Source organism: Clinocottus analis, unplaced genomic scaffold (genome assembly GCF_023055335.1).
Source record: "Clinocottus analis isolate CAN_PGR_092001 unplaced genomic scaffold, fCliAna1.0.p SCAF_1, whole genome shotgun sequence".
In the NCBI taxonomy this organism is placed as follows: Eukaryota; Metazoa; Chordata; class Actinopteri; order Perciformes; family Cottidae; genus Clinocottus; species Clinocottus analis.
Window position 1 is genome coordinate 2,145,001 of NW_027175820.1, and position 27,500 is coordinate 2,172,500.

The window sequence follows — 27,500 nt, forward strand, 5'->3', positions numbered from 1 at the left end:
CCTCCGCGTCTCCTTTTTCACCAGAAATCCCCTTCGAAGTAACACGACGCAGCGAGGAAGCCTTGGCCTGACAAAATGGAAGAAGAGGTCTTCTCATAAAACAGATGCGCGGGGTTATCTGAGGCCATGTGATGGGGGGAAATGTCTAAATCAAAACACATGAATGCAGGAGTGGAGACGAAGCGGTGACTTTTATTGACCCCGGAGATGAACGGTCAACGCAATATCGCGTGACGGTCGCCGTGGGTTTAAAAACACACACGCTCCTTACATGGGAAGAGCCGAGAGGTTTGGGAGTAAAGGATCGCTTTGAGATTCAGGGATTTGGACGGTTGCACCATTAAAACCACTAACCTTTAAATGTGTCTGGAGCCGCAACAGCTATTCGATATCACAGCTTATAAAGTTTAATATATAGTCATATTATATATACAAAAACTATAGTTTGATGTATTTATGAAATAATAGAAGTAGACAATTCTTGACATTGTATTGTTATTTTACCTGACGTACGGAAAAGGTTCATAAAGGTTCATAAAGGTTCATAAAGTGTCTGCCAGAGAGCCGACAAAAGATCATGAGCGACTAACGCACATCATGGAAATGTAAACTGTTGTCGGCATATTCTTATGATCAGATTATAATCTGCATATAAACCAGAGACTTTGTTAGTTATTTAATTCAGCGTGTTTGAAACTGAACAGAGACGATTTCGTAGCTTTGTTTCCCTTTTTTTATAATCTTTCATATCTATTCCAACCTCGTTAATAAAGTAATAATATGAACCAGGTTGTTTATGTCGTTTATTAAGTAATAATATGAACCAGGTTGTTTATGTCGTTTATTAAGTAATACAATGAACCGAGTCTGTATGATGCAACACTGTAAGAACACAGACGCAGCATCTAAGATGTTTTTTTTGTAGTCCATGTTTTGAACGTTGTAGTTTCGCCGGCGTCGCTAACATCCGCCTGCCGATGCGTCACAACCTCGACTGCTGAGTGAAAGTGGAGTCGGATTCTCTAAACACTTCTCCTAACTCCTCATGAAGTCTCCTTCCCGTCTTTCCTTGATCCCGTGACCTTTTCCACTGAGGTCAAGGAAAGGTGGTTAGGGTTAGACGTCAGGAGGTCATCTTTTTGACTTTTCGGCATTGTGCGTTGTGATTCGTTTGTTTAAGTGTGTAATGAAATATGTTTCATGTGGTGGCCTGTTCCTGGTTTCTGGTCATAATCTGTGCCACATTACAGGACTCCGTTTATTGACTCACACGTTGAAAAAGGTCCAACAATAACTCTGGAGAGGTTAATTCCATTTCCTTAATTGTGTAGATTTATTTCTCTAAACAAAATCACAAGTCTAACTTGAGTTTTAAAGTAAATTCTGACGTGAGGTCACAGACTGTGCCGATGTCCCGCTCCACATAAGAAAATAAAACCTGATATTCAGTCCCGCCCCTTCCTCTTAATCCATCTGATTCTAATCAAATTAGCATAAGTAATTCACAAAATAAATATAAGATCCATTCATGTGACAAGGAAACGTCTTTAGATTATACAGATAAATTATATGACATGATTTATAACCAATAATACACACCGTTTGTGTTAACGATAACGGTTATAGACGGCGTCGTCCCCCTGGCGCTAAACTGCCCCAAACATCTTAATCTGTCCTCTCAATAATCCGCCCCGTATTGTCACATGAGACGCTGTTACATGAACGTTGAGTCCCGCTTCGGAGTCCCGGTCTCGTTGCGTCACCTGGGAGAACCACAACACTTTTTTTTCTTCACCTTCTCTGTGTGGGTGGCTCGTGCCATCTGGAGAGACACATCGCCATGTTTTCAGTGGAATTACGACCGGATTATTTTAGTTTTAAGGTCTGCCGAGGCCCACCTTCATATGGAAGCGGTTACACTCGTCGGAGCGGAGTCGACTCCCCAGTCGACTCGCGAACATTGAGAACAACAAAGTCAATCCTGATGGTATTATTCCGCAAGATGCAGCTGGAGTTAAACTCATCATACTGCAAAGTGGTTTTTCTCTTCTTTGTTGCAACGAACCAAACTCACACAGCCAAAAGGCACATGTCGACTCGCAGGAGATTTCTTCCTCTCCCTGCAAACACAGGACGCTCAGAATTGGACACAGACGTCGTGAGAGGCCCGTTTCAGTCCCTCAAATGGGGAAAAACTAGTTTTCCCCGTAGAGATCAATGATGGCAACACTTCCACTCGCCTTTAATGTTTCAGCTGATAACATCAAATAAGGATGAGTGCAGCTTCAAATGAGGTAAACTGACAAGCACAATGAAAGCGCGTCTAACAATTTGAAGCATCTAGATTCTTATGTAGGCCAGGTACGTATTACTGAGGTTCATATTGTAGCCTAGAGATAAACAATAATGTGCAGAAGCCCCTTGATCTGTCCGTCAGGGCGTAATTGTAGAAATGATTCCCAGTTTGCTGGTTTACTTGCATGTGTGCGGAGGCGTCTCTTCTCTAAAGCAAAGATTTAGAGACAGTGAATAACCATCTCAGCCACTTTCTGAGAGGCAAATATCAGACATTTGTTTGTAAATATACTGAATATGCACAAAGTCAAAATGTACAGTTGCTCTGGCATACTGTGACTGTTGCCTTGCAAAAGTTGGGCTTTCATCCAAGTAGGAGCCTGGTTCGTTGCACCAAACAAGGAAAGCGAATCTGAAATAGATCGCGTATGTTTCAAATGATATCATGCTTGAATTAATAGCAGTGGCAGATGTAACAAGCGAGCGTTTAACTCCTCACTTCTGGGGTGAATGGTGGAAAAAAGGCTCGACTTGGTGCTGGATTGATGAGCAAAAGAGTTTCTCAGACACTTTCCTGGAGCGTCAGTTGAGATATCTGAAGCAGTTTATCCTGTGACTGAGTTTATTCTGTGATTTTGGACGGGGTTATCTGTACAGTCTCACACGATTTGGTCCATCAGTGCTCGTGACTTCCTGGGTTGAGATATAAAAATATGTTTTTGAGATTGCCGATTGCAACAGGTGAACGTTGTCGCCCATCAGACGAATTTAATCTCCGACTGACTGACACATCCAGCCCGAGGCTGACGAACTGACACCAGCAGATGCCCTCGGGCCGGACCACAGAGCAACGCTACATCCGCCTCAAGTTGGCCACTGTTTTGGGCCATAGACACAAATTATACTCATTAGATATTGCGCAAGATTCAACGTCAGCGTTATCCTCTATCCCTGAGTTGTATTGGACTGTAAGTATAGAGCGCTGCAGTAATGAGTCTTAATGTCTGGAAATGTGTCTGCATGGTTCTGGTTCCCTCGTTTCAAAACCAGTGGGTTGTTTTTAATAGCTTTTTGGTTTCGATGCTTGAAATAAAGTCTGCGGTTAACGCAAGCCGAAGAGCTTTTACACGTTGCTAACGAGGGGCTAACAAAACTTAATAACGGCAACTGGTCCGCCTTCACATCCTCGTTGTGTAAACGCGTGCTCTTGTCACCATTGTGTACAGCCTGACGTTAGCAGTGAACAAAGTAGCTTGTATTAAAATCCTATAATAAATCAGCAGTAGCGAGGTAGTTTGTCAACACACAATGTTGTTCATCGGGGGTTTGAGAGACGTCCCATGTCCAGAGCAACGCACCGGACTCCACTGTCCTCAGCAGAAGGTCCCACAGTAAGTTAGTACACTACGGTTTGTACCAGGGCCTCACGAGAAGTTCAAGGATTTTAACACATCAACAAACAAACAAAATGTAAGGAGATTGTGTAAAGCGTCCCCTGGACATTTCTCTTTAAGAACAGTTTCAGTTCAAAAGGACAACTCTTGCCCTGAACAACTCACATGGCAACATGCGGCTGGTCCTAGCTCTGCACACACAAAAAAAAGGCACAAAAATGCAAATAAAGTCTGAATCCAGATGAAAGCACGTTGTCTGAGCCGCAGATCCCACCAGAACCTTCTAACTCTTTGTGGTTTCCTGCTCCGATTTCACTGGGAGCAAAAAGTTTAAAAAAAATAAACAATGCTGTGAGACTTGGACTGCCGTCTCCTTAAAAATACAACAAAAACACAAAAAAAGACTTTCACGTGTACCACACCAGGAAGAAATTCAGCATATGAGCTCCATCTCATTCGTGCTAACAGACAGCGTATTTCCTCTGCCTGGCAAAGCTGGCGGGATGCGAGCACAGCCCCTCGTGGTAAACTGGGAATAAAGGCATGCTTTGTGTCCTCCTACTGTAAAGAAGCATCCCAGGGTGCAGGCAGTGCAGTATTTTAAAACATATTTATGAGCGCCGGGTTAAAGGGCGTCGTTTGGCGAACACGTTGGGGATTTCTACAGCTCTTCCCGCGTGAGCACCGGTTGTAGTGCTCTTTGGCCATCGGCCAGTGGAACCATCATGACTTACTCGTCTGTGACACAGCAGCTCATCTGGAAATGCAATGCAGGCCCGACTTGGCTTCGAGGGTTGAGAATACAGAGGCAACAACGTCCCGACGACAAGGAATTTACGGTGGAAGTGACCTCAAGACACGACGCCGCGCCTGTGCATCGCATTACTGAGCTCGTATTGACATCTCATGGACCTACAAATCACTTAGGGATATGATTTAATACGATTTTATGGTTTAGATTTGGATGAAATAAGACCACGGCATGGTTGTGCGACCCCCTCCCTTTCATACGAACTGCACAGTGCGGCTTCCACAGCCACCGACATCTGCCTCCCACATGCTGGGATGCCGTGGATCTTCAACTGCTTTTAATGAGCGAGCGAAGGCGACACCGCTTTGACTTCAGACGGCACTTCAAACGCGTCCGTGTCTGAGGAAGCCGCTCTGTCATCAAGTTCACACGTGACATTTTCCCTAATGAACCGACTGAACTACTGAATAACCGACTGAATAACCCTGATTTACTGTCACATCCGATGGGAAATACACATCCGATGAGCGCAAAATATAACACAAATGTCCTCTTTTTGAACCATTATGGGTTACTATCCGAACATATTTGACCTTACTTACGTACAGTCAGCAAGCGATTTGAATGATTTTGGTTTTGCAAAGCAGACTAAAGTATTTAACTGAACAACCCTCTTTGCCCCTGAACGCTCTCTGCTACTAGGAGCTTGAGAGAGGGGATAGCGGGCATGGCGTGTTCACAAGAATGGTGCATTCTGGTCGTTAAGCCCCTCCTCACATCGCCCGCTGATACGATAGTAACACAACATTACAAAGGAGCACCTCATTAAAGGGCCAGTGTGTAGGATTCAGTGGCATCTACACTCGCGTTCAAAAGTCTATGCTTCATGTGTTAAATCTGCATTCTCTCTCCTGACCACCAGGGGGCGACTCCTCTGGTTGTATAGAAGTCTATGCTTCATGTGTTAAAGCTGCATCCTCTCTCCTGACCACCAGGGGGCGACTCCTCTGGTTGTATAGAAGTCTATGCTTCATGTGTTAAAGCTGCATTCTCTCTCCTGACCACCAGATGGCGACTCCTCTGGTTGTATAGAAGTCTATGCTTCATGTGTTAAAGCTGCATTCTCTCTCCTGACCACCAGGGGGCGACTCCTCCGGTTGTATAGAAGTCTATGCTTCATGTGTTAAAGCTGCGTTCTCTCTCCTGACCACCAGGGGGCGACTCCTCTGGTTGTATAGAAGTCTATGCTTCATGTGTTAAAGCTGTGTTCTCTCTCCTGACCACCAGGGGGCGACTCCTCTGGTTGTATAGAAGTCTATGCTTCATGTGTTAAAGCTGCATTCTCTCTCCTGACCACCAGGGGGCGACTCCTCTGGTTGTATAGAAGTCTATGCTTCATGTGTTAAAGCTGTATTCTCTCTCCTGACCACCAGATGGCGACTCCTCTGGTTGTATAGAAGTCTATATAAATGACTCTACTTCTCTCTTGGTGTATTCCCTCAGTAAACATTGTGAACATGAGTTTATGCCTCAATGTGTAGTTTCAAGTCTTCTTCAATACAGCATGATGAGCATTTAGTAAACAATAGTCTCATTTAGAGTCAAACAGACCATAAAGCAGGGGCCCATTAGGGCGTGTCTAACTTGTGATTGACAGGTCGCTTGCACAGCGTTGTCCAGACCGTTTTGTTTCCCTTTCACAGTACGTTTTCAGTTCATGGAAGATCATTGGAACATTTTGGTCCCCTAAAAATGTCAGATTCAGTCCATCCTCTCATGTCACTTCAGATTGAACCCCCCCAAGAAAAAAAACTACGCCGACTTCATAATTACAGTCTTTGAGAGGAATCAAGCCCCAACTGCAGCCCTGCTGTGCATGCACTACGTGGAAGATGTGACTTCATCAATAGCTGAAATCTCGCAGATTTATTCAACATGTTCCTTTAGCTCAGATTGCTCTTCTGGCTCTGGTGTAATGGGAACACCAACTAGACTATACCGTGGTTTGTAACCACAAATAGAAACACAAGTTCTGGTGTTTTGGAGAGTAATCACTCAGCTTTCCACCCTCCACACAACATAACATTTCATGAAACCAATAGCAACATGTGTCAAACCAAAATGGGAGCACACAGACAAGTTTGAATTATCTACTGTAACGTAAGAAGTAGCAGTTGTGGTTCCAACAAATGTCATCACACTGGAGCTGCAAGTTTCCTTAATTTTGGTGAAAAAATCATTACAAATCATTGAGCAGCACCGCAAGTCATCAGGTTTATTGTATCTGCCGTAGATCCTAAAAAGCTATGAGCATTTGTCACTGCGGTGCAGGGAGATGCAGTCGGCATGGAGTGGCGAGACCTTTGATCCCGACAGTAAAAAGCGGCGTCATGAACACACCACAAACTGCCCGCACAGCACGGGGCGAAGGGCAGAGCGTCTTCGTTTAAAGGCTCCCTCGCTTGTAAAACACTCCGAAATAGCACGCGAGCATCTACAGCCGTAAAAAAAAAACGTGCACGGGGTCTCCTGACATCGCTCCGCTGATTTGGATGCACCGCTTTGGGAACAGGGCGACGACCAGAAGGGTCTCTGCTGGGCATCGGCACTGCGAGGTAACGGGGTTAATATCACAGGCTGACGACATGATGGGAGGAGGACTAACAGATCACTCAAGTGTGTAATTACGTCACTGTTATTTTGGGAGGAGCGGCACTAACTTAGTCATTTGTGCCTGTGATAAAAAGTGTTCTTGTTCGGGGTCACGCCGGCGAGAAACATCTCAGAAATATCACTAAGTTCTGGCTGATTGTACTGCTTGATTGAATTTTACCAATTTAATAAGCCTTTGCTAAAAAAAAACATGGTGACATGTCCACTAGAGCAAGTGATGACCTGGTAAATAAGACCTATAAATAGACCATGTGGTCATAATGTTTAGTTTTTTATTATTTTAAAATGTTAAACTATTTTTTTTCCCCCTCACTTGGGGTCGTCCTATGGATGGATGGGCGTCTCGAGAATTCACCTACATGCTGTTCCCACATATAAAACCTGCTTGAATAGTATTGATTTTTAATGCACATTCATCTGTGTGACTGGCGTTGACGACACCTTGTGTCAGTCTGTGAATGACTTTCTGGCAAATACAATTGTTTGAATATTTTCGCTCCTTCAGCATGAAAAAACAAAAGCAAAAATAGTTGTTTTGCTCATTTGTTTGTCATCCACATCAAATGTGCAAACCCATTGTGAAGCGAAGGTTTTCCACCTTTCCACCTATTGGGTTTTAATGAGACGAGACCAAAACTATGTAAAGGAAATCCTCATTATCATTTGACGTCTCCAAACCCACAACGGCCCAAACATCAGAGTAGCTGCTCACACGAAATATCCCAAGAGTAACTCAACCCGCATTTTTCTCCATTGACAGATTCCAACGTTCATATGAGATTGATAGCTGTGTAGTTTATGGTCAAATAAAGTTGGCACGGACATCCCCATCAAGACCCTGGCACTCCAGACGTTTGCATTAAAGAGCTCGGGGCACCTCACCGGCCTCATTAAATCATCAGCAAACACACTATAGGTGAGCTAAAACGAACCGAGCCGAGCCGCAGGCAGCGACAGGCTAATTCAGGCTTGCGAGTCTTTCCCTAATAAGAGTTCCAAATACATCTTTACAGTCCCAGGACAGGCCTGACTCACCGAGTCTTCCACTAGGAGGGAAATACAATCCCACAAGTAGCCTGTGAATGTGCAGTGGAAAAAGAAACCGCTCGGCGAGCAAGCAGAGCCGCGGGGAAACACGGGCACACTGTAAATACTTGCACTCAGCAGATGGACCACAGGATCACGGGGCCGCACCGACAGTCCCGAGTTATGGAGTGACACCGACCAGTGCTGCTGATGAACACTAAAAACAGGTTGCGAATGAGCACAGGGCTCACTTACATCTCCAGCCGGGAACGTGGATGTCTTAACCCTCTATACTTTAACCACCGAGTCCAACAATTGCACAGAGTTTCTCTTGGTCACACAGCGGGGTATCGATCACTTCCCAAAAACATCACCGCAAAGAGTCCAGAGGAAACTTACACTGAGCGACGCATCGCGCGATGGGCCTCTTAGAGCCGGACTGTCGGCATCAGAGGGGGTCCCCGCCGTCTCCCAGGTTCCTCCGGGTCCCAGCGGAGGTGGAGCGTGTCCTACCTGAGCCCGCGGCTTCCCCTGCACACGCATGTGGAGGCAGACGAGCAGCAGGAGGGCCAGTCCCGACAGCATTCTCTCACGTGGAGGCAGAAATGCTCTGAAGCGGTCACTCTGGCTTTTTGAAAAATAAAATCCCCAATCCAGCGGCTGCTACCCGTCAGCCTCTTCCTTGCCTCTCTGAGAATGGCAAATAAAAATATATTTTTTTAAAAACTCCTCTCACGACAGAGCTGATCGCTACGAGCTCCCCCTTGTAAAGTGAACTGGGGGAGGTGGAGCTGGGAGAGGTACGGGAGGGGGGGACAGAGGCCTTTTTAGAGAGGAGGGAGAGTGAGAGGTAGACAACTGAATAGGAGGGAGAGAGAGAGAGAGAGAGAGAGGTGGGAGGGAGGAGAGGACGCAGGACGGAGAGTGTGGCATCGACTGCTGACAGCAAATTGGAACCCAGATAGGAAGCTTTGGGGAATATTTTTCAAATGTGACAGAAAAAGTGAAGTGAGGAAGGAAATCTTTCTGAAACGGATAAACAAAACCACTACGGTTCAAATTGTGTGGATATAATTGGCAGGGAGGCATCTTTTAGGGATAACAATAAGTTCCCTTTGCCCCCCCCGCCCCCCTCTCCAAACAAAAACTTAATTACAAGCCACGTCGCAATGCTGGAAGCACAACTGCTGCAGCCAAAAAAAGACCAGACTCATCATATGGTTTTCCTACCGTTGTTTCCACGACATTAAACCCTAATTGACCAGGATTTACTCGACAGAGTACACGTCTCATCCTTCTATCTGATACTTTTTTCTTCTTTCCATAAAACGATGTAGGCATACCGAGCACATCTGGGACGTTGCGATTCTACACAAAGAGACTTTTGGAGAAAGAAAAAAAAGCCTGAGATAATTGAAAACTGTCCTGTTTTTTGAAGTGGCACCCGGAGACCACAGCGGACCGAAAGCCCATTGTACGCACCGAGAGGCTGTGTGAGAAGAAGACACGACAAGATGATAGAGTACAAATGCCAAGAAGGAATCAAACCGATTGAATACTTCGCTGGGGAGATTGTGAATCCATTTTGAGCATGTTTATACACGCGTGTATGTTACTATGTTATGAAAGTGGACACTTTGAGGGGATCTCCATCCAGTCAGCTGCCACGTTATCTGGAGTTTTGTCGTGGCATTTTTATTTTATTAAATTTAACATCACAAATGTTTTCCTTGTCGATTGAGGCCCTTTGACAGCGAGCGACAGGATCAAGCAGATACTGAACCAGTTCAAATTGCCATTTCAATGACAGTAATAAGCGTATACTGTACTACTGTATATTTACCTGCACACACAAAACTAGTAAAACCCTGGAAACATGTCAAAATAATACCAGAGGATGCAGGTTAGCAATGTTTTAAACACCAGCTCACAGTAAAACTATATCCCCATTATAAAAAAGGGCTTTTGTGTACTCTGCCCCCTCAACATGGAATATGTAGCAGAATGTTTTAAAGCTTAAAGAAGTGATACCACTGAGCGCTTATTAAGCAAGAATGAAAGAAATAGAGGCAGGTTCCCTAAAATGTAAATGTTTCTTAAATTGACGGTTTTAACTTGTCTTGTTCTATGTTTTCTGTCTGTAATTATGTGCTTTTTTTATGCTGCTGCCTGTCTTGTCTGAATGGGACTCTCCTGCTTAAATAATGGTTAAAAGGAAAAATAAAATAAATAGCTACTGTGACGCTTGAGATCCGCTGAACAGATATTTGCCAAATATTTGCTTGGAGATGATATGCATGTCGGCACTACACTTAATAAATCACAGCCTGCCATCTTTTATCATCTTCTGCAGAAGCAGAGTGGAGGCTTTCAGAGCAAGGAAGCGTAGCAAGAAAAGTTAACACAACAAGTTGTCAAAACGGCACACTTGCAGACGTGTAGAAGTGTGTGTGTGTGGGGGGGGATGGGGTGAGGGAGGAACGCATATCGTTTTCTGATCTGCCTCCGATCTGGACGACCTCATTATGGAGGCGTAGCGCCCAGAGGTCGACTCTCCAGTTCACCTGCGGGGTCTTTGTTTCCTTCAACTAGTATAGGTCGGGCCTGAAGCAACCTCGGCTCCTGGTGCCCGATTCCTCCAGTCTCCAACACACACACACACACACACACACACACACACACACACACACACTCTGCAGCAGGTGGGCTCAAGGGTCCGGTAGACACGCGCTCAGTACAATAGCCGCATTCAGTACCTTATTTTCTGTCACGCTTCCAGGGTTTCTTGGGCGCTCGCAGTTTCGGAAAGAACGTTTAAATCCGAAGCTCATTAGCAGAACCATGACGGGAAACGGTTTATGCAGGTGTGTGCCCGGGCGGGACACACTCCACCTTGATCGAATGTAATGCGGCCCTTGTTGTTAATCTGGTTTACATCAGCATGCCTCACGCTGACGGATGAGAAGGGAGGATGCAGGGGGCAAACCCCGCCCCAAACTAGACGGGTAACTAAAAGTTCGGAAAAGGCATAAAGCGTGGAGAGAGAGCACATGATTTTTGCGCATCTGGGATACATATTAGTCCGCCAGACATGTAGGTACCATGATAGGTTCCTCTAATATAAGCGATGTATTTGACTGAGAGAGAGAAAAGACAGGAGCCCAGCGGAGGGAGACGAGACCGGCTTTAATGAGTAAAGCAGGTCGAGAGGAGATTTGGACCGGGAGGGGCAAGGTGTGGTTTGGGGAAGCTGCTTCCATCAAAATGATGCTGATGGTGGATGTCAGAGTCTGCAGGGGAGACATGAAACAGTTACTGCAACTGTTCAGCACGAGATGGACCGCTCTGCAAGGCAGAGTTATGAATCACAGAACATGTGGCGTGTACGAATGAAATGCTTGCTGAGCATCTATACATCTCAAACGAAGTCTCACTCCAACTACTACTTCAATTAACAGCCCCCTCCTCCTCCAAGCCAACCACTGTCAACAGGCCGCCCGCCTGAGGAAGAGCCGCGTGACCGTCGAGCCCTAAAAATACAACCCTTGTATCTGTATGGTGCACCCTCATAAATCTCCCAGTCCGGACACTGGGAGCTCCTGCTCCACCGCCCTTGAATCCACCGAAGAGCCCGATTCCAGTTCACGCCTTGACACAGCAGGACAAAATATGAATAATCACAAATATTAAGGATAACAATAAATCTTCCACGAGACTTTGTGATATTTCCACTTCATTTGGGTATAATGTTGTCGAGTGAAGTTTTTTTTTCCCCAAAAAGAATATGGATCTGATTGTGCGGATATTTTTGTTTTTTTCTGCTGACGGCAATATTTGAAGGCGCTGGCCCAGCTGTCGTTGTGCTGCACTGACAGAATACGACCAGGAAATGGAAAATCAACACAGAGCTGAACACTGACTTTGGTCTTTTTGCTGCTCCCGCAGTCCCATGTGGTGCCAAGGAAATGTAACCCAAAAAGCCCGAAAGCAACAATGTCCCAAGCGCTAAGAAACTACTTCACATTTCTTTGTGTGTGTGTGTGTGTGTGTGTGTGTGTGTGTGTGTGTGTGTGTGTGTGTGTGTGTGTGTGTGTGTGTGTTCAGTAGCGAATTCAGGATTCAAAGTGAATGACAGGAATTAAAAAACCCTCCCAAAAAAAAAGGACAGGATACAAACAGAGGTGCTATGAGTGTGTTGGGATCCCCTCAAATGGAGATCCCGTACAATGCTCTGCTTCTTCACTGCTTGAACTGCGCTCACCTCCGTCCAAACACACACACACACACACACACACACACACACAAGGTTACACACTCTAAACGCTCCCCGTCTCCTGAAGAAGGACTTCACGATCTGTAGCAGAACCCAGCGGCGGTGTGGCGATGCAGAACAAGTGCGTGACCCCACAAAGCCTCCCGGAGTTGCACAGGTCACACACAGCCTGGTCGGGGCCGTCCTGGTCCAGTGAGAGCCGGCAGGGCCCCCGCAAGATCCAGGAAGTTTAGGGCAAAACTATAAGTCATCAATCTGTCATCCCCTTCACAGCTTAGCTTCTCAAACACCATTTTTTTCTTAACTCTCCTGCGAGGGGACGTCCCACAGCCTCTTACCGGCGGCAAGTGCTCCAACAAAGCGTCATTAACGCTGCCGCTGGATCGCTGAACCCGACCTTTGACTCCCTGCGGAGAAGCTGGAATAAACGGTATCTTAAGTTAAACAAAGTGTTGGACCGTCTGACACAACCTACACAGCCGACGGCATCTTTCCTCAACCATCTCAACCGTCGCCGCATGTGTCCGATAACCAGGACCGGCTCCGCCGACATGAACCCGTAAGCATCAGCGGGGTAACGGCGAGGGACATCCTGCGAGCGCGTAGCAGCCGCTGGGGCTCGCCGTGAAGGAGACGTGGTGGTGGAGGTATCTCCACCCGCCAGACTTCGCCGGGCAGGCTGTATATCAGAGCGCTCATCCGCCTTTTAACAAGTCTGCTCGTCGCAGCCCACCGCGGCGGGGAATGCATAAAACAGATGCAGCTGTCAGAGGAGCGAGGAGTCGGGGGCCCGGGGATGTGGGTTTGATGAGTTCGGGGGCCTGAGCCGAAGCTCTGGGTGCCGGGAAGCACGCCAGTGCTGAGGGGAAGACCGCGGCTTCGCATTGGAGAACCGTACGTCAAAGTCCATGTCGAAATCAGTCAGTTCGACGTTGACCCTTCCTGTATGGAAACATTTGGGCTGGTGCTGGATTGGGCATTTTATCATCCGCATGTTTGTGTGTAACCAGATTTAAACCTCGGCTTGCGTAACTTCTCCCCCCCCTCTCCATCTTACATCGTCATCCTCTCCCTCCTGATGATGAAGGGCAGCAGGAAGTAAACCTGCCACCGGGGCCAGAGTGGTGGTGCAAGCTGCACAGTGTGCGGTCAGTGATCGGCCTCTCAGAAATAAACACACACACCCTCCTCAAACGCCCTTCCTCGGTATGAAGAGAGAGAAGTCGCGGCTGAAAGGAATTCCCACCATAAAGGGATCTTTCTTTCTTTTACTGTTCATCTGAAATGAGGAACCACACGCAGGTGTTGTGGAGGCGGCTGCTTTAACGTATCCACTCACACTTATACATCGCGTTTCCACTTGTAAAAGGACAAACGGGGGTCCTGAAGAAAGCGATCAAAAGGATATCTGGATGTTAAATATACTCGACAAAACTCTCCTCCTCAGTTTATATGCAATGCATTATATAATGCAAAATAAAAACTATTTAAAAAGGGCTCTACAGTATAAAACAGCGTTGGAGCAATGTGTTTTTTTAAAGACTTGTTTACATTTTCTGGGTAATACTGCACTACGCCACAAGGGGGCAGTTAACATGTTGGTGATGAGTCCCATCACACAATCAAGTAACATGCAGTGTAAGCGCAATCCAGTTCTCTCTCATCTTATCTTAAATAGAATCAGGAGCCTCAGGCGGCTGAAATAATGTCTGTGGTTAACACAAGCTTAAGAGATATTCACCTTTTGTTCTCAGAAAAATAATAATACATGTCTTAAAAAAGGCATTTGCTGAAAAGCGGCAAAATGAGAGTACAAACAAGTCCACCTTCATAGCTTTGCTGTGTATATTTGCAGTTATATCACCGTAAATATACACGTATTATCAAGTTGTATGTGACCACAATAGTTGCCAGTAGTTATTACCTTGATTTGCCTCATCAGCTGAAGAGACGTGAGTCTCTCTCACGGGCCAGATTGAGGGTGTCACTGTGTCAGATCCTGAAAATCTGAGATGGACACCTGCAGCCGCAGCTCACGGTTAAATGGACAGAGCTGGGTTTGCTATTCAGGCGCCAGGTGGAAGTATCGGGGGACCACACAACCTGTGGCAGGTTCCCCTCTGTCATCAGCAACAGGCGCGCAATCATCAGTGGTTTTCCTTCGCGATGAACAGTCACTCAACGACAACGTGATCGAGCCACGCTTCCCCCCAAAACAAACGTTTTGAATGACTTTTTTTCACCTTCTGATTGATAATCTGGAACGGCGTGCCGAGGCAGTGATCTCCATTTACTGCATCAATACACCACAAATATAGAGGACTTGAAAATCTACAATATGTGACGCTACGTAACGATTCAATCAATATCTTATCTCCGTCTGTATTAAGGGGAATCAAAATACTGGATTTCACACAGCAAGACACAAACACACACGCAGGGGGGACCATTACGCATGCATCAAATGTGGAGTGATGCGTGTGTGTGTGTGTGTGTGTGTGTGTGTGTGTGTGTGTGTGTGTGTGGACGCTGCGTACACATAGCACAGGGTCTTGCTCATCAGCGCCCAGCGGGTGGAGTGTGGATTGGCACCTCTCCGGCTGCCGGTCCGGACTCCATGCCGGGGTACGTGTGTGTGTCGCATGTGCATGTGTTATCAGCATGCTATCAACATGTTTTGGGTGCGTGATTTCAACAGCAGCAGATGTTTAAATGAATGCGTGATTTGAATAAAAAGGTCGACAGCAAATCAACTGGTGAAGAAAGCAAAGTGACAGTTCTCTTCGAGATTAAAGTCGAGCCGCTTCCTGACTGTCATCAATGAGTTTGAGGGAGTCCAGAATGATGTTCTGGACGCTGTGAGGACCAGCTGGATCCCCTCCGCTTGAATAATGAGGAACAAAGGTTATTGTGAGGTTTGGGTTGGATATGAATCAGAGGCTTTGGAGCACGTCAGACTTCTTAGTGCACAAGCTTGTTCAGAGTTTGTGAGAAAGCTACTGATCTACAGCACGTAGTAAATACGCTGTTTAGTTAACTACACTTTCTCTTTTACACTTTTTTGGTTCTTGTTTCGGGTTGAGACGTAAGAAAATGTGCCGTTTTTGTAGGAAATGTGACAAAGAGAACAGAGGACGTTGAAAAGCCAGAGCCATAAATGGGGGTATTGCTATAACAACCACAGAAACAAGAGTCAAACTACATGTTTTTTTTTTCTCTCCATAAAAGCTTTCCCACATGAACCCAAAATATAGTAACGATCTCGGTCTGTCATGGTTGTTCGTCTGGTCCGCGACTGGTTTTCACCACAACTGGGCTCACCGCAGAGACAAAAGAAGTGCACACAGCGTGATGTCGTAAAATACAAACGGGTGTAAGTTTGTTAAGGGACACAACTTGTAAAAAGTCACTCTCGCAGCTTGACTTTCACCGGAGAATTGCGCAAATGTGCTCGCTCGCAACGACTTAAACACGCGTTTGAAAAGAAATGCTGATGCTGCGATCTTCCTGGTATTCCAATGCTGGAGACAAACATTTGTACTTTTGTAGTTCAAGAAAAAAATGCTAATGTGGGAAGGCTAATGGTCGTTCAGTCGGTGGAACGCTCACAGGGTCCGTGCAACTTTTAACTAATGGATTTCCATGACTTTGCAATGATTAAACATGTAGTGAAATCTCGGTGTAAATATAAAAAAGTGAGAAAATGTTGTATTTAAACTAACAATGCGAAGTCCAAAGGATACAATTTACCTTAAATGACCTCAAAGTTCTTTTAAAAGCATATTCATTATTTCAAACTCAGCATAAATGAACGACATGATCACATGAATATAACACATTTTCATGACTTTTCCAAAACATTTGGGTTTTAATTTTTTTTTCAAGGACTTTTCCAGGGCTTGGAAATAACCATTTTAAAATAAACATTGTTCAGGTTTCCCATGACCGTACGAACCCTCGTTCACCAATAGTTTAGCCCGTTAGCATGTTAGCATGTTTACATGCGGTAATTAGCATTAGCTGTCAGAGCTGAGGCTGACGGGAATGTCATTGTTTTTTTTTGTATCAAGTATTTCAAGGATTTTGCAGCATTTCCGCTCCATATGAGTCGAGACATTTCTCCCTGAAATTCAAAGCTCAATCTCCACGGTGGCTGACAGGATCAGCTGAGTGAGGAGGATCAAGAAAGTCTGCATGACTATTTGACATTTTGAATTCCATCAGAATGTTTTAATTGATCATGCGTTTAAAAATGTTGTTTCACCCCTCACTTGTTGTAGTATTTGGACATGTTGTAGTCTGAAGTATCATGTTAGGTCAAACAGAGTGCAACAACGCAGACAGACGGGCACCGGTGATGACGCCTCTTGCTTGGAGCACTATGCAAGGTGTATGTTCCACATGTCAAGTCAGGGCACGTATGTTGTTAGGTGCTCTTACCACTGGAGGGGAGAGAACAGCGAATTCCCACGATAACGTATCATGTCAATGATGAGAGCTGGTATGATCTAAATATAATCCCCCCCCCCCCCTCCCACCCACCAGGTGTTTTTACATAATATTATCTGTGCTTGTAGTTGGAGCAAATCGGCTGTTCGAGTGACTGAATCCGCTGAGAAAATCCCAGTGAGGACAGTGATTAGAAAGAAATCAATTTCTTTGAGAAACTGCTGATGAGTAGGAATCCTAAAAACCATCCGCCAGTGGTCTGAGGTAGGAAAATGAATGATTAATCTATTGCAGATTTGCAATTGCTTGATTTCGACTCGTAAATCAAACTTAGTTTCTCTTATTGCATAATGATTCAACCCTTCCCACGCGGCATGACCACATTGTGGGGAAATGTGATCAAGGCTAAACCGAGAGATCAGAGGGCTTTCTATCTCGATTAAGTCCTAATGTTGAGATTGTCGCCGGATTACGCCACGTGGGAAATGCACGGGGCTAACGGAGCGAGATTGGCACAACCAACTGGAAAATGACATATTTCTTCCAGTTAAACCCTGATCAAAAGAACGTTAAAGTGAAGCCAGCACGCATGCAGAGCCAGCCGTGACAACTGCGTTGAAAGGAAACCTCCTCCTGACCTCCACTTCACTCCTCCACATCACACACACACACACACACACACACACACACCTCGCTCTGATGCCACGCTGCCCTCTGCTGGTCACAGCCGGCACGACACCAGCGCTGCTGCCTGAAGTGTGACACATGTTGGTCATACGAGAGATTAACTTTCCATTTTCTAGACACCTTTTTTTTCTATAATCAAGTGACTATGACGCATTCCCTCAAATGTGTTCTGGGTTTCAAGCGATATTTGGGTTGGATTTAAACCTTCAGTCTGGGTGAAGGTCAGGTTCTGGTTCTGGTTTCCTTTGTCATTAGATATTTATCTGACAGACAAAAGACTCATTGTCAAGCATGAACCATATTACACTGCTGCAGCATCCAGATGGTGTAGTAGAATATTCAAATATTTGTACCGCATGCAGACCAGTAAACTTTCAGGATACTTGCACATCCTTAATGTCCTCTAATTGTACTTCGGTTGTCAGATATTTAAAACGTAAAGGACGTCATGATACAAAAACAATGTCAACTTGTGAGCAAACAAGCTGAAAGAAAGTTAGGATGAGCAACACGCATCTGTGATCTTTCTACAATCTTCACAGAGACCATCTGGTAGGAACAGGGACAGTCGTGGGACAAAGGAAGCAAAGATACTGGCTTGTGACAGAAAAGTAAAAAGTAAAAAGTAAGAAGTAAGAAGTAAGAAGTAAGAAGAAGAAGAAGAAGAAGAAGAAGAAGAAGGGTGGCCTACCGAACATTTTCCCAGCACGCAGAGAGAAGAATCGTTCTGCCCACACGGCGTCCCGTCGATCACCTTCTCCGACTGCTGCACGTAGAACCTGAACCCCACGGCCCGGCAGTTCAGTACACAATGCTGATCCTCGGGAACTGAAGGCAAAGATTTGGGAGATTAGGACAATTTTGATGACAAATTATTTGGGATATGACTGCTAAAAAGACGTCAATAGAATACTTTCATTGTGCGTCTCGATAAATAAAAGATTGTCACATACTAACATTATGTAAGGGTTATTTTCCCCCCACGCTTTGTATATATAAGAACCCAAAGTTGTATGATTAATAGAGCTGTCATAATTCAAATGTTTGATATGACAAATACAATAAAATAAGCTAAATGAATAAATATAAATTAGGAATAGATGCATTTGTAGAGCCTGTTGTGAATGCATATTGAAAAACATGAAAATCATATATATATATATGATTCTCATAAAGATATTTTATGTAACATGAGAATCTTCAAGGGCACGCTCTCATATACTTAAGTTCCCAAAAGACTAGAGATGTGAAAAGTGCAGTGCCACATTATGTTACCTCGGTACGAAGGCAACCAACACACAAGTCTGCTACTTTAGGATAATTCACATTAATTCCACTCAGTCAAAGCTCCAAAACAGAAACTGATTAGACGGAAAAAATTGCAATCTTTAAGCCGGCTTTGTGCCTCGCCCTCTGTTGTTGTGAAACCGCCAGCGTCTGGCAACATGGCAACAGTTTGGAAATGATGTGTGTTGAAGTGCCAGATCAGTGGTTTACACATTCAGAAAGTGTCTGATGAGTTATCAAATTACTTAAAAATACAAATTCAAAACATCCTTTGGCAAACATTAGCACAAAAAGTTAGACGAAACCAAATAAAAAAACGTATCGCCAAACACAAAAAAAGTATAACATTTGTTTGAAAGCAGCTCAATGATCTTAACAAACGCTTCAAGTTTCATTTGACGACACACAAAAAACAACCGCAAAGAACCCTGAGCCTCCATTTTGTTCAGGCGCTTCATCATTTAGATGCACCATAAGCCCAAAAGTAAGGTATTTCTTAAACAGATGTAAACAAGTACGTCTAAGCATTGTTCAAGATGGCCGTCAAGTCATCCAGACTTGACCCGATACATTGAGCTGAGGTTATTTAATCTTTACATCTGCATTACCCGTCAGTGGAGCTCCGCGGCACAAAGACCAGATCTCAGAATAAACATGCGTCTGGCAGGATATTAATCTGCAGCCTGTTAGCTCCATTAGTGTTCTCAGAGAAATTACATCTCAGGAGGTGTTTTGACTGTTGCCCGGATACTTCAGGTGAGTTAGGTCACAGAGTTGGTATGGGTGAACATTTGTCAGAGAGCGAATAGACAAGTGACATGCCGCAGCGCTCACATCACAACACACCTTCGTTCCTGTAACAGGTCACAGGTCGGGCAGCTGGGGATGTAACTGACTGAGGACATGTGATTCATTGTGAAATGTGTGTGTGTGTGTGTGTGTGTGACCTGAAGATTGTGTAGCCAGAGCACTTTTTAGGCGAGTCGTCTTGACTTTCACAGACTTTACAAGCTTCTTAAAACACATTTTCAGAGACATACAGTATAGTCTTTTATTGTGTGTGTGTGTGTATATATATATATATATATATATATATATATATATATATATATATATATATATATATATATATATATGTATATATATTGTACATAACGGTGCATGTGACCTACCTTCATTGAAAGGTTCCCACTCGTACAATCGGCCCATGAAAGGTCGATTGTTGTATGAAGAACACTGAACAGCCCTGATGTGTCTGCTGGATGGATGACAGGCCTGAGTATGGACCAGACACACACACACACACACACACACACACACACAGGTAAATCCTTTTGTACCCACAACATGTACTCACATTTGCTTGTTGCTCAGCTCCTCTGCAGTTCTCAGTTCCGCTCTTTCTTGCCAAAGTACCCCGACGACATCCCCCCTATATCTCCTCTGTCTAAACAACCCCCTGGTCTGCTTTACTTTGCTTCATATCTGGGTCATCCCACCCCAGAAACAATATCCAGAACCCGACATTGTTTGAAATTATTTGAATGCACACGATGGATTCGAGGAGATCGGATCAGAGAAGCGGAGCACGTCCACGCACTTTACAGCCGGGGGTTCTAACTGACACGGTTTGCTGGGCTAGTAGCTTTACCAATATTAGTCTTCACATTAAATATTTAGCGCTCATGAGAAAACACTGTGTAAACAAGCCACTTGTAGGCTACGTTTTCACACAATTTCCATGACGTCGTGCCAAGCAGCCCTTCACTTTTGTATCTTTATCTTGAGGCTGAAGATCTTCTGCTTCACAAAATGTCAAAAACGTCCTGACTGCTTTTTTTATTTGAATTTTTTACAAAATACCGCTCTTACCGTAAACTTTACCCGCCTGTGGCCACACATAACATACTTGGATGAGTATGTGTGTGTGGAAAAACACTGAGCTTCTGAAAAGTGGTCCGTCAGTCTTTTGTTAATTGTAAATACTACAAAATCAATATGTATATTATTTTTTTGTTCAACGAAACAAATGTAAACCAAAACAAATCCCAACAAAAAACAAAATATGTTATCAATCTATTTAATTCCCCATATCTTGTCAACATTCTGGGAACAATAATAAAGAAAAGGGTGCATATTTGCATACGTTACTGTTGCAGATCCTGTGGTGAGCATGCTCCCCTGTGCAGAAGGAACTATGCAGCGGGTTGTAGGGTCTCTCCTGGTGCTGCTGGGGTCCGGACGTCGGCTCCTGCTGGACCTGAGCCGGGTTGACCGAACCAGGCTGGTAGAGCGGGGCCCACACTTGGTTGTGTTTGGGCTGCTGCGCCCTGGGCTGCACGTAGGGTCCGCTGCGGCGATGCAGGGTGCTGCCGGCGGGGTCCAGGTTGTTTGACCCGTGGCCCCCGTGGCCTCTAGAGGCGAGGTGGTGGCCCTCAGCCGCTGCAGAGCGTCTCTGTCTGTGGGGGCGGCCCTGGCCCGTGTCCGTCTGCAATGGAGCGACATAAGGAGCTCTCCCGTAGCCGTACCTCCCCGGGGTGATCTGAGTGACCCTCCTGAAAGGACGAAAACACAATGAGATCCCCGAAGCGACCAATCATGTGCCTGGTTGTCACCGCCATCTCGAGACCTACGCACGTCCCTGCTAACGAGACACTAATCCAGTTACCCATCGTCTGTGAAATGAAAACATCAAACCTTGTAAAACCAACCTGGAGATTGTACAACCAAGACCATCCAGCATATTTTGGATTTACAACTTTTGAATTGATCTGGTTACAAAGTTTCTTCTTCCGCAGAGGAAGCCGACACGGCTCCTCGTCCGAAACGCACGACATCAGGAGAAGCGTCCAGATCTGGGAGCTTTTGTCGTAACATGGCTCCTAAGATTCTCAACTCAAACAGCCTCCCCCCCCCCATTACTCAGCTGTCAGTGCTATTTGTTTAAAAGGCACAACAGGAAGGAGGTCACAAAGCTGCCAAGCACAAGCTGAGCCTTTGACAGCATCCATAAAAGACAAGCTTCATACTGAAAAGCAGTCAGTCGGGCCCACAGCGATGCCTGCGAAGAGTCACTTTGAGACCAGGGCTGCTCAGCATGCAGCACAAGCTCTTTTAAGACTTGCCCATATTGATAAAGAAGAACAAGAACTACTGAAAAAAAGTTCTTTGTTGAAGATCATGACACTCAAATTACTTCCAATAGACAGTTTTCTTTACAGTACTTTGTTGGTGCAAAAAAAAGTAACACGTGTATCAATTACACTTAAATAAATAATAATCATGAAACTCTTTTGTGCCAATTTGCGCAGCACCTCGTGTCTTTAGCTACTGGAAATTGAGTTGAAATGTAGCGCTGATGTTGATGGTGGAGGGTGTCATGTCATACAGCTCCAAAGAATATCTTATTGGTGCCCATCTGGTTTGGGATGTGGTGAGTGGGAAGGCCTAAGAATATCAATCACATGATTATCATACTCATTAAAGTATTGACCCCTCGTGTCGTGTTTGGAAGCATCGGCATCTCAAATGCTTCTTCATTCATTTGATCTGTTTGTTTTGTCACCCGTCAGCATCCAAACACTCATTAGATTTATTTGTTTTGTGCGCCGGGTGACATGGTACCTCCGCCCCCCGGGGGGCCGGGTCTCCTTCTCCTCCCTCGGATCGCCACGACTGCTGCCGTTGGAGTTGGAGGACCGGCCCGCGTCGCGGTGCAGAGGGACCGTCGGCCGCAGGGCTGAAACGACGAGGCCGGGCTGCCGGGGGTGAGCCCCGGCTCTCCTGGATGAGGGGTACGAGGACGGAGTGTAAACGGGCAGGCAGGGCCTGCTCTGCTCCTGCACCCCTCGTCCACAGGTCCGGGAGCAGGTCGACCAGCTGCCCCAGGCGCCCCAGGAGCCTTGAATTTCTCCCTGCTCGGCCCTGAACTCCTGTCGGGGATCTGCCGCCTCCTGAACCTGCAAGGAGATGAAGAAAAAACGGTCGAGATTAGCGACACCACGGAGCGCCAGAAAGCAGTGGGGAAAAGCGTCGTGGATTAATGGAAAGCCTCCATCAACAGGACTTTAATCTCCCCGAATCGGTGTGTCATGGCTCAAGTCAGTGACCTCATCTCATCAACATGACTATCCTGCCCCTCTGCCTCCCACCGCTGGCCATGAAGCGGACCTCTGTTCACGGTTATAAAGCCCGATTTGGCCGATTAGTGGGTGTCTGTTAGTGGCCTACTCGCTATTGGCTACCTGCGTTTCTCTCTGTTGTCTCGAACCTTCTGTGCAACTTTGCCAGGGACGTATTAGCGGCGATCACTGCACTCTCTGTTTGAGGAACCAGCCAGGGGGAAGCCCTGTGCCAAGGTGGCTTTATCCTGCCGGGCCTGCTTGGAAATCCCTCTCTTTTAAAAAAAAAGAAAAGGGGAGCACTTTGTCTCTATTCACCGCAACCTCTCCGGGCAAACACATGGCCGTAGTAAAAGCTCAGCTGCCTTTGACTTTTTCCCCCGAATGGAGAGAGAGAATACAGAAGCATTGGGGCCAGTTGGCAGGAAGTTCCTCTCGTGTCAATCAGCCTGTGTGGCTATTCAGACCCCCGTCCGCCCTCCCTCAGCCTTTGTAACTCGATGCCACTGTCATCTCTCCCGGGGTCAGCCATAGGTCACAAGGCCGGACTCCCTGGCGGAAGCACATTGAGCCGACTTGCACCCCTCCCCCTCCCGACAAGCCGACTGGATAGTCAGTCAGTCAGCTTCATCCACGAGGCGCATCCACTGGTTTTCTTCTGTGCGGTTCCTGAGTCTCCAGGAGGTCAAGAGATGACTCGCTGACAGCTGACACAAGCCCCTTTCTGTTTCACCGCGATCAACAGAACTTTCCGCTCGCGCTCCCGTCACGAGTTAACAGATTAGCACCTGTTTACAGACACACACACACACACACTGGGGCAGAGGAAGCAAGGCGGAGTCTATCACTTAGGGCGCCATTCGGCCGCGCCAGCGAGACACGATCGTGCGTGCCATCTTCCAGCGGTGGAGCGTTCCACCAATCCGGAGCCAACCGTGCGTTCAAGGCGGTTTGATCAAACAACAGCATGAAAGAAGATTCCTGGAATATGCAAAAGGGAGGTCTGGCACCGCCTGCGCGCACGAGGGTGTCAAACAGTTCACAGATTTATGGATTTTTTTTTCTTCTTATAAGCAACTAGCTGCTCACCTTCCTGGGGTCTGTAGTGTGTTGGCAGTCCAGAAGGTCTGACAGCAACAGCCAGAGGACAGAAGCTCTGCAGGAAAACAGACAAGTTTACTGGTGGGAGAATCAAGAGCATTGTCATCAAATATTGCTAAAACTAAGGGATGAATAGGAAATCAGAGGATGAGACTTCATAAAAAAAATGTCAGCATTCATCTGCTTTTAAATACACATTTAAAAAAAAGCATTTAAATTACCTGGCAATCCAGACGCAGGCTGCCTGCATAGCTCCTGGATTCTTAAAGTTGGACACTTCAAATGTGGAATAGAGAAGTTTCACATTAGCACACGCCTGAGTGGTTTGAGCACAGTAGTAGAGGCACTGGAGGGTCACACTATAGGAACTCGGTCTCGTCACCACCCACAATTAATCTTTTTAGGCCTTTTAGAATCATCGCCAGAGTAAACAAATGTGAATAGTATCAAAATCTAAATTTCTAACTATCACACAAACGTCCACATCCTGCCACTACATCCCTCTGACTCAAGACATTGACTCTGAGAAAGAAAGGAAAAAAACGACTTCTACCCACTTGACCATGACAGTTGACCTTTTCTGACCTCTGACTCCTAATGAGGCGGCCCCCCCTGCTGAGAAAAAAAAAAAAAAGCTGGAGCCCATTAGAGAGCAGGTCCCGTTAGAGGAGGACGTTCACCTCCTCACCCCGGAACATATAACTCAGCCTGCTTGTCTAAATTAAGCTCATTGAACCAGACGGGGTGGTCAAAAAGTCCTGCACGCGTAATAGCGTCCCAACCAGAAGAAAATGAAGAAAAAAACATGCAGAAGTTGTCGGGGATAATCAAATACTGGATGTATACTCATCATTGACAGCACGAGTTGCATCACGTCCACGTACCTGTAGGTGATGCACGTTTTGGGGGTTAGTATTTGCTGCTCCACGGTTACTTTGTGACGGATCCTACACTCATTGACGTCCATGCGCGGATATCCTCATGTGTCGAAACATGAATCCAGGTGGATACTCAAGGTTTCAACCAGCCCCCGGAGACTTTTTGTTGAGCCATTCGCAGTTCGTAAATCCGTATCCAGTGTCGTGAATCAGGAGAAACTCGGGCCCTTGTCCATCGTGGTGCTTTTTACGCAGAAAAGCTTGAAAAACTAGACGGAACAAGAACACAACCCTCAGCTGCGCCCTCCGCCGACGCAACAGGCGCGCGCTCTCTCTCCCCCTCTCTCTCACTCTGCGTGTGTATATATGCACCATGTAAATATGGAGGTGTGTGTGTGTCTGTGTGTGTGTGTGTCTCCTCCTTCTCCCACTCCGTGGCGCGCTCAAATGTGTTTGTGTGTGGATTCTCACGCTGAAAACCACTCCAGAAGAAAAAAAGGTGCACCACGCGCCAATGTCGATTTACACGAAAGGGACACGTGTGTACATGCTGTGGATAAAAAAGGATTTACCTGTCTTTGTGTCAAATACATGCCTGCGTGTGTGCGTGTTCGTGTGTGTGTGTGCGTGTGTGTGTGTCATGTTCGCCAGTGTGGATGCTCTATGTTGGTTTAACCCCCAGACAGGAAAAGCCCTTTTTGATTTACAGAGCTCTACCACTTTGTCAACAACAAGTAGAATAACAGCAATCACAACAAATTAACTATTATTTAATTTAAAACAATATATTGACATTGAACAGGATTAAAGGACGAGTTTAACATCTAAAAATGTAGAAAAAGGAGACATAATGTGTCTGCAGTTAACATGTTAGCTGCACTCCTCACACTTTTCAGTTGATGCTTCTATTGGCTGATGAGGTGAACTAATCACTTTTGTCAGTGGGTCTAAAATGTGACCCTGAAGGTGAAGAGAAACAGTGTTGGACTGATGTGGAACATCTCAGCATTCAGCTCAGAACAGCCTCACTGTTGCCTCAAAAGGTACAAAGAACTACAAATGAAATGGAGGGACGTTGTATTCTACTTGGCATCCACAAGGACATTCATTCATCAATAAGAGCCATCACTTTGTGTCCAAAGACACAAAACTAAATTGATTTTTATAACCCTCTGGGGTCTGAGGTCATTTTCTCGAATGTACATAATTTCTTAAATTCTGTTTTTTTTTTTAAAAGGCACTTGCATATGAGTTACATACGCATGTGTGACATCAAAACATTGCAGCACAATCTCAGCTATTTATATAATGAGGCACTATTGTCCTAAGGCAAAAGTGTAAAGTAATAATATGGCCCTAAAGCTATAAAAAAAAAAGAATAAAAGCAGGCGCAGAGCTGAGAGGATAAAATGGGTTGATACTAAAACCTCCTTAATTATGAGGGTGGTTCTAAAGTTTTGCACGCTTATGTATCGACACTCTCCAGGAGGGCATTCACTTTCTCTCATTCATCAGAAGACATGGTGCGCTGTTTTATTTAGTGTGTTCGTTTTTTAATTGGACAGACTCAAACAGAGCTGCGTAACGGTTCAGGGTTTTTTTTCCATGTGTGACATGCAGTACGCAGCTCATTACAGCCATTGTCTGGAAGAATGCTGGCTTGACAATGGCTTCATTATGCAGTCTAAGTGGTAATCTGTCAAAACTGTGAAATCTATCAGTGCGGCCTGTAGCTACAGATCTAACCGCTCGCCCGTGTGCTCCAGCGCCACACATGTACATGTCTCCTATGTAGGAATCTGCAGGGGCGCCGGTCCCGTTGTTGGCCCCGCCGCGCGTCCTCACTGGTGCGTAGAGATGTTGACGCTGCTCAGGAATTCGCCTTTAACCCCAATGTTTCCAAACCTCTTCACTAACTAGCCTCCAATTTAAGCTTCTTTAATGAACTAGTGTTCCGGTTGACCCATAGAAGGCCTCTCAAGACGACATGAGATGGAGAGGGGAATAATATAGTTAACGTCCCTTCAGTATTTGCACAAATAACTGTATTAATATAACTTTTGGTTCATAATATTGAAAACAAAACAAGCCAGATTATTGCCCCAGTAACTTAAAAAAAAGTAATCCAATTCATCATTTAAAAAAAAAAAGTTATCGAAATTTTGAAATAAGCAAACAATGTTGCATGTGTTAATTTAAATGTGGTTTTTAAACCTCCTATTAAAATGAAATTACAGTTTCAGGTACTATTTTTTTTTTTGCCGTGCATGGCCAACAATAAACAATGCACTCGCTTCACTCCAGGAGAAACTAATAGCTGTTCCTGTGAGGTGGAACGAATTGGCAGCCGTGTTTTTAGACGAGATAAAAGTCGATCACAGGGTCCAGCGCAGCCTTCAAACCTGCGCTTTGGGTTTACTGAAGATAATATTGCCGGTAAATCCATGTTAGTGCAATTATTGCTTCCGTTGCTCCACTCACTCATTTTGCTATTACTCTGTACCCTCCTCCATGTGTATAAAATGATGACATCATTACTCTGTTAAACAGGTACAAACGTACTTG

At 45.4% G+C, this 27,500-nt stretch overlaps 1 protein-coding gene across 3 annotated transcripts in view; it reads right to left on the minus strand.

Moving 5' to 3' along the window:
- Positions 1 to 27,500, minus strand: part of LOC137785336 (thrombospondin type-1 domain-containing protein 4-like) — a 39,653-nt gene that overhangs the window by 10,918 nt on the left and 1,235 nt on the right. For 2 of the 3 annotated variants that reach the window (XR_011077493.1, XM_068576476.1), the window contains exons 2-7: positions 24,279 to 24,333; positions 24,046 to 24,112; positions 22,460 to 22,794; positions 20,982 to 21,390; positions 20,008 to 20,110; positions 18,240 to 18,376 (exon numbers count right to left, since the gene is read on the minus strand). Coding sequence is in view for 2 of the 3 variants with exons in the window: in XM_068576476.1 (XP_068432577.1) it covers positions 18,240 to 18,376; positions 20,008 to 20,110; positions 20,982 to 21,390; positions 22,460 to 22,794; positions 24,046 to 24,112; positions 24,279 to 24,333 (1,106 nt within the window). In the remaining variant the exon portion in view is untranslated. Of the gene's footprint in view, positions 1 to 18,239; positions 18,377 to 20,007; positions 20,111 to 20,981; positions 21,391 to 22,459; positions 22,795 to 24,045; positions 24,113 to 24,278; positions 24,334 to 24,941; positions 25,205 to 27,500 lie in introns of all 3 variants that reach the window. The other variant, XM_068576489.1, reaches the window with a different exon arrangement.